Here is a 7,567-nt window from a genome sequence, read left to right on the forward strand (position 1 = left end):
CCTCGTCAAGATCCTGCTGCTGGGCGCGGGCGAGAGTGGCAAGTCCACCTTCCTCAAGCAGATGCGCATCATCCACGGCCGCGAGTTCGACCAGAAGGCGCTGCTCGACTTCCGAGCCACCATCTACGAGAACATCCTCAAGGTGCGCGGCGCGGCCCGGCCCGGCGGGGGTCGGGGCGGCGCTTTTTGAAGGGGGGGGCGGCAAGGGGCCGGAGACGCTCTGCTCACCCGGGCGCGTCTCGAGGTGACAAGGGACGGTGCTCACACACTGACGGAGAGAAGGTCTAGGCTAGATATCAGGGAAAACTTCTTCACGGGGAGGGTGGCCAAAACTGGGAGCGGGAACGTCCAAGGGAGGCGGCTCTGCCCTGCCTTGGGGGTCTTTAAGAGGAGGCTGGATAGGCACCTGGCTGGTCGTTCCTGCCCAGGAGGGGGTCGGGCTCGATGGTGTGTTGAAGTCTCTTCCAGCCCCAACATCTACAAATCCGCAAAGGGGAGCAGCAAGACATTACCCCCCGGGGTGCAGGAGAAGTGCGCAGGCTGTGGCAGATAGGGCTCGCCTGCACTGCTTTCTTTATTGCTTCTGTCTGCCTCTGCCATGAGGAAAAAAAAAGGGTAGGGTACATCCCTGAGCGCATGTTTTTTGGGTGGTTCTGGTTTTTTTTCCCCCTGTACAGTTCATTCTGTAGTCATTTTATGGGCCCCTTCCCGAGCAGGTGATAAGTATTTTCTACAGGCAGGCTTGTGTGACGACAACCTCTGCTTTTAAAGGTAATAGTATAGGATCTTTCTCAGTTCTGAATGGGACCAGGTTGCAGGTCCATGGGATTCGCCGCCAAAAATATAGGTAGGGGCTTGTGTGCATGGCAAAATAAGGAAAACTGCATCCACGTTTGGTTCCAGCTGTGGTTGCAGGAAACATCTACCAAGTGCTTGGTGGAAGCTACGATGGACGAGCTCCATTGTACCATCCGAAGCTTCATCTGCCATTAAAAGACCGTTCCTTTCCCTTGATGTTTTTCAAGAGCATTACAAAACGGGAGGCACGCTCCTGGGCATGGGTGCTGAGGGGTGGGCAGCTGACAGGAGGGACTTCCCTGTGGTTACCGGTTCCAGGAGGTGACTCATTCCTCTTGGAACAGGAAGGAATTAGTAAGTGCAATGAACAAGGAGCCCTTAGACTTGGAAAAAATAGCTCTACCACATCTTTCTTTTTCTTCCCCCAGGATTTTGGTATAAAATTTGGGTAGGAAGAAATGTTAGGCTTTCAGGTATACTCAAAGTCAAGTGTGAGCCTTGAGTTAATGCTTTAACCTGACTTATACCAGTACTTTAAGTCAAGTTTGAGGAAGCTTTTAGTGAAGGGGTCTGCAAGAATAGGAAATACATTGGGATTGCTTTGTAGACCTGCATGGAGATTTCTGGCTTAATCCTAACACTTGGCCCTTGTATGGTGCTGTATGAAGAGAGAGAGGTCATAATTTTACACAGAGTTGTAATAACTTCGGATGAGGCTGGGTCTACCAAGTCCTAGTTTTTCATTCTGGCCCTTACTCTTCCCCCCCAGCCCCCTTTGACCTGCCTGCCACTTGGACAGCATCTGTCTGAATTTTTTTTTTTTTTTTATTGTTCACATTTGGTGAAAGTGACTTGTATTCAGTAATTTAATATTAACTCTTCTTGCTAGTAGGGCTGCAGGTTTAGCTCTTTTTTCATGACCCCCATAGCTTTGTCAAGCAGCCGTTTTGTTAAGCTTCTGCAATACTGAGATCTATGGGAGAAATGCCGTGTAAATCTCGGGGATTAAGTGGTCAATTTTCATTTCCCACCATGACTAAATTTCTTTCTGAAGAGTAGATTACTTCCCTCTCAGTGGTCTAGAGTGCATTCTTTCTAAAGTGCTTATTGCTTGGAAATCTACTGTCTGTATTGGTTTAGATGGGCCTTAAATTTTGTTTTCTGAAAATAGTGGAATTTGTATATGTTGGCTGATGTCAACAGTCTTGTTTTCCTCCGTTATCAAAACTTCCACTTTTCTGTTAAGACTTCCCAGCCTCTTGCTTTTCCTGTATCTTGTTGCAAATTGGGTATTAAAGTTGAGTTGTTAGATTTCTTTCCCCACCCTTTTGGGAGGACATACTTTCAGCATTTTGTTTTTTAACTAAGTAAATCTGTGATCCAAAATTTACTTTTCCATTTAGTACAGGTGATGGTTTAGAGCCAGGCTAGCTTTTTCTGGCATTTGTGGGACAATCTTCAAATACATTAGTTTAGCTTTGGTTTAAAGTAAATAGTCATTGGTTAACTAGGGTTTTGCTTGTTAATGAAGGCTAAGTTTCAAAGTAACTTTTTGAAACTTTTTGATTATTTGAAGTGAAAAGCACTAGTGTTAATGTTCTGGTATGAGTACACAAGCTCCATGACTTCAGCACACCCACCTGGAAAGGGAAAGTGGAGAGTACAAGGAGTTGCCACTGTGGTATATGTTAAAGAAGCATCTCAAATGTATGAAGACTGAGGAAATCTTTGCATATTGCAAGTTCCAAATCTCATGAAAGGCTTCTCATAGTCTGTAAAAGTTTTGTTTGGAATTATTGCTGGGGGTGTCAAAGAACTGAATGGCTACCCTGCCAACACGTACAATAGCTGTTCCCACTTCTGGTGTTTCAGACTACAGTTAATGAAGATTTTATGGACTTCTAGGTATACAGTTACTTGGTGAGTCACCCACTCTGATGTCCTTTTTGTGCAATTTTTTTGCTATTCCTTATTATCTTTTTGGTTTCGAGTATTACAGTGACACGTTGCTTGAAATAAAACAAGCCTTACTGAATGAGATGGCCATTATACATAATCCACTAACAATGAAATATCTATGGCAGCATGTTTAGCCTACTTCCTACATGTCTGATGGCTAAACTAAGCTAAATGGGTATCAAATAAATTCTGTAACCTTTCTGAAATCATGCCATTCATATTGAGATGGACAAACTCACTTACTAAAGTTACACTGAAACTTTAATTGTTAGATGATAGTCATAAGAGTCGACTAAAGCAGAGGTACTCTAGACCCAGCCTGTGGGCCAGATCCAGCCCCCCAGTGCCTTGTCATCTGGCCTACAGGGCTGGATCTGGCCCTTGTCATCTGGCCTCCCTGTTGGTCTGTGGGGAGCCTGGCAAGCTGTGGCCCTGCATGCTAGATCTGGCGTGCACAGTGGTGGCATGGGGCCAGGCAGAGATGGTACAGGGTCCCCTCAATCTTGATCCTGGCACAAGGAGAGCAGTGCAGTCTGGATCTGGGTGCAGAGGTCCAATCCTGGTGTGCAGGGTCCAAGTCACATATTTGGCCTGGGAGGGTTGAACACTACTGGACCACAGAAGTGAAAAGTCCAGGGTTGCCCAGGAATGAGATTTTGGAGAAGTTACTGCTGAAATCTTCGTGTGTCACTGAAGCTGAGGATTTTGAATGGAAAAATTTCAGGAATTATATTGCAAAGCAGTAATAGCTTTTCTTGGGCTGTTTGCTTAGAACTAAATTTCTATAGGCATACCCAAATTTAGTTCTAAGCAAACAGCTTGGATTTCTGTGAAGATGTGGTAGCCTGGTTTGAAGTGAGAGCTAGTCACCCATGTACCCAGGGCTCCATTTGGCCTTGTCATGTCTGCACTGTTGCAGTTTTACTGCTGCTTGTATACAGACTATCTAGATTAAGGCTGATTTGAGTATTCTTAAACGTGTTGCAATCCCGTCTCCTGACTTCAGGCGCACAGTTTGTGACTGAACAAGTAAAAAAAGGTTGTATGTAGCTTGAAGCATACACCACAAATTGTGAGGTTGCCTGATGGGTAGAGAGGGCAGCACCATTGTACTTAGTTGCAGTTTACTCTTACATAAGCAAGTTTTATTTTTATGTTTGGATACATTCAGATAGTCCTTTCCTAAAGCAAAGAAATCCTTCTATTAATCTGAGAATCCAGGGAGGAATGGCTTCATGTCACAGGGAACTCTTGAAAACTCCTGCATTGTTTAGTCTCGATCTACTGTTTTGTTTTGTTTTTAATTTGCATGCAAATAAAGTAGTATCTAGAAATTACTAATGCTTGGGTTTCAATAATTTTTCATGCTGGGTTGGAATATTATTCTTGATTAGTGTCAGGACAGTATCATCCCTTCCGTTTGTCACGGCTATACCCTTACAAGAGCTCACAACCAGTAGAGCTGGCAAACTAAAGAGTTTAGCTGTTGAATTGTTTTGTTTGAATTAGAGCCAGCATTAATATACAAAGATGCCACATAAGGTAACAGAAGTAAAATATTAATTTTATTAAGCCCACTCTTACTTCACTTTTGGAATACAGTATACTGGGTCTTTTTATAGCAAAACGATTATATTTTTGCTTCCTCCTATCTTTTCTGAATTGAAATCATTTCTCAAATGAAGAAAGCAGGTGGCTCTAGGTGCTCTTCCTACTTCAAGTGCATGCAGTCAATAGAATGTAAAATTACTATGCCTTAATCCCAGATTCTGTCATCCCTGAGATGGTGGTTGTTTTGGATCTGGATGGCTTTTTGTTTGCATCAGGAGGGAAGTAGTTAATGTAGTTGACTACATTACATCTAATAGTATATAATTCAGGCTATTTGTAATTATGGTTGTTCACTTGAATATTCATTCTCATTCCAAAGGAAAAGTCAGAGTGAACCTGTGATAAACCGATCAGTTTTGAAGAACATAAATTAAAGACTTTGGTGGAAAAAAATGTAAGCTTTAGTATTTTCCAGGAAAAGCATCAGTGGCTTCAATTTGAGGAGCTGGTGCTCTGTTCAGCGATCTTAATTTTTATTTTTATTTTTTTTACTAATTTGGAAACAAAAACGAGCCCTCAACAATGTTAGCAAAGACATTAGCCAGTTCTCCTACTGGTTCATAGGGCCTAGAGTATATATAAAGGAATTTTGAAACAAAGGTGCATTTTTGGCATTTGCCCACTAATTTAATTTTTTTAATTTAATAGCAGTACAGATTACTGGAATGTGGAGGATTGGGAGGAGGAGGAGGAAAAACTGACTATAGTTCCTGAATGTCCCCTCCCGCATATTTCTCAATATAGATTTAATACATATTCCCAATTCCAAAGCTGTTGTAAATTTATGGAGGTGTATTTCACAATTCTGACATCACCAGCAGACTATCATAGCTTTGGCATTTCTCCCATAAAATGATCTTTAAATAAAACACAATCTTCCTAGTTCTAATGACACAAAATTCCATGTTGCCCACGGATTGCTGACCTATTGCTTAATATCTGTACTGCACTTGAAACACTTGAGAGCTATGAAAACTGTTAGTATACCATCCATACTGTGTTTGCATGTGCCAGATGTAGGCTTAATGAAAAGAGGAGCTTCTTTACCATCACCTTCTTTATTGTTCTTCACTTTCTTTGTCTTGTGGTTTTAAGCTGAGCTGGTGGCCTTGTGATTTTCTTTTTAAAGAATGGAAGTGGAATGGCTTTTTCAGTCCCCGTCCCCCCCCCTTCCAGTTTAATAAAAAAATCAAAACAAAACCAGGAGTAAGGAAGGTTAGTCATCTCAATACTTGATTATCCAGCAATGGAAAAACAGTGCAGTGGTGACTAGTCCCATCCATTAGCAGAGTGAATACTGGGCTTGAGCTGGGGACTTAAATAGGGGTGCCTTTTTAGGCTGTAGACATTTTGTCTGTCAGGGAAATGGAATTAAACTGACAACAGAATTCAGCTTCATTATTTCAGCAAATCAAACCCATTATGCCCTGTTGGTAAACAGACCTAGACTTTTCTGGATTTTAGGCGAGTGAAGGAAGTGGTGTCCTAGAACTGAGGGCTCTGCTACCAGCTCCTTCCCTTTCAGGTCAAGGGAAAGCTTTTCTGAGCACCTCTGCTGGGTGTAACCAAGAGAAAAGCAGGATTTTTTGGTAAAGCTTTTATTGGATCAGGCAGTGTAGTATAAGGAAGAAAGGCACTCTTGGTCTACTTTGATCTTTATAGTTCAAAACCTAACGTGTAAATTCAGAGCACCAGAAGCTGCTTCAGCAATGTTCAGCTCATGAACTAGTAACAAGCTAGGTCAGTAAAGTAAGCTTTATAACACTGAATCTCTAAAGATACCACCTAAATGAAAAGTGTTGGTGTCATTCTGAAAGGGTTTGTTCTAAAAAGTCTCAGGCTGCAAAGAGATGTCACATTTATCCTGGGATAAGCTATTGTATCCCAGGACAAAGTGCAGTTGTACAGATGTCCTTGTCCATTGTCCTGGGATAAATCCTAAAGTTTCCAAGATAAAAAGTAGTAACAGCTTGTCCTGGGATGTTGCAAAGTATGTCTGTAAATATCCCAGGATATATTTGTTCCAGGACCAATGCAGGCACATCTTACCCAAGGATAAATGCAATATTTGTTCCTAGCCTCAGAGAACAAGTTTCAGCCTGGACTAGTAGGTTCATCTGTCCTTTGCCTGGCTCTTCAGTTGCTAGGCTTGCTTGCAGCAAGAAGATGTTTTCATTCATCTGCGTTTGTCTCCATCTTACTGGATTTATTTGGAGACAAGGAGTCTTTTCAGGGTTTGCAGACATCCCTGCCTTTGCCAGTACAGAGATTCAGCAGCTAATCCAAATGTTTCTTAATGTTTGTGTTCCTTTGGACTAAGTAAATGACACTTTCCTACTTCCCTTTGTTCACACATTTTATTTGTACAGTGGACTAGCAGTTGGGAAGAGCAGTCATTTTTACTGTTTACCCTGCTCTCTCATCTGGGTGGCATTGGATTATTTAGATGGTGAAAAGATATATGTAACTTCTTGAAGCGTGTGATACAAGTTCCAGGTTATAAGTTTGTTTATAATATTTGAGTGTGCATGGCTCTTTGCCTCTGTGGCAGCAATACCCTGTCTTTCTGGGCTTCCAATCCCACTCGCTGTGAGCCTGACTACACAGCTGAATGTCTGTGACACTAGTGACCCTCTTCTTTAGGAGTCACAACTTCAGTTTGGGAACTGGTGCTCTGGACAGTAAATATCACAGCAAATATCATGGCCTGGATTGTGCTTCCATTCCATGAAATATGTTAGTCCCCAAAACCACTTTTTAGCTGAGGTGAAGCAAATCTGTTTAATTAACTTTGAGGTTGCATTGTCTACTCATTTCTGATTCAGACTCTCCAAGTAACGTGCTTATGGCATCTTTAACGCCACTATCTTATTGGTATCCCTAAAAAGAAAAAGATTGCTTTGCATAACTGTCTTCTTGGTGGCATTACTCCTTCTTTTTCCCCTAATAATCCAGGTGGAATTGGAGAGGATTCTATTATTATTATTGACACTTAGTTATTAGTTTTTGCAATTTCTCTATAATCTGAGACTTTAACCATGGCACAAGTAAGCTAATCAGAAACAGAGGGAGAGGTCAGGCTTTGGCCACAGTTTGTTCACTTTTTCTTTTTAACAAAGAATGCTTGCAGTACTGTAGTCAACACCAAAGAGTATCTTTCTGGAAATGTTTTATTGAGAAATATGTGACATTTCCCTAC

General features: G+C 41.9%; 1 protein-coding gene across 3 annotated transcripts in view; it reads left to right on the forward strand.

Moving 5' to 3' along the window:
• The first annotated feature begins 6 nt into the window (after window positions 1-6).
• The window catches only part of GNA12 (G protein subunit alpha 12), a 57,429-nt gene continuing 49,868 nt past the window's right edge, over window positions 7-7,567 (forward strand). For all 3 annotated transcript variants that reach the window (XR_003096331.1, XR_003096330.1, XM_006034048.3), the window contains exon 1: window positions 7-142. Coding sequence is in view for 1 of the 3 variants with exons in the window: in XM_006034048.3 (XP_006034110.2) it covers window positions 62-142 (81 nt within the window). In the remaining 2 variants the exon portion in view is untranslated. The remainder of the gene's footprint in view (window positions 143-7,567) is intronic.

This window comes from Alligator sinensis, unplaced genomic scaffold (assembly GCF_000455745.1).
Source record: "Alligator sinensis unplaced genomic scaffold, ASM45574v1 scaffold772_1, whole genome shotgun sequence".
NCBI classification, from domain to species: domain Eukaryota; kingdom Metazoa; phylum Chordata; order Crocodylia; family Alligatoridae; genus Alligator; species Alligator sinensis.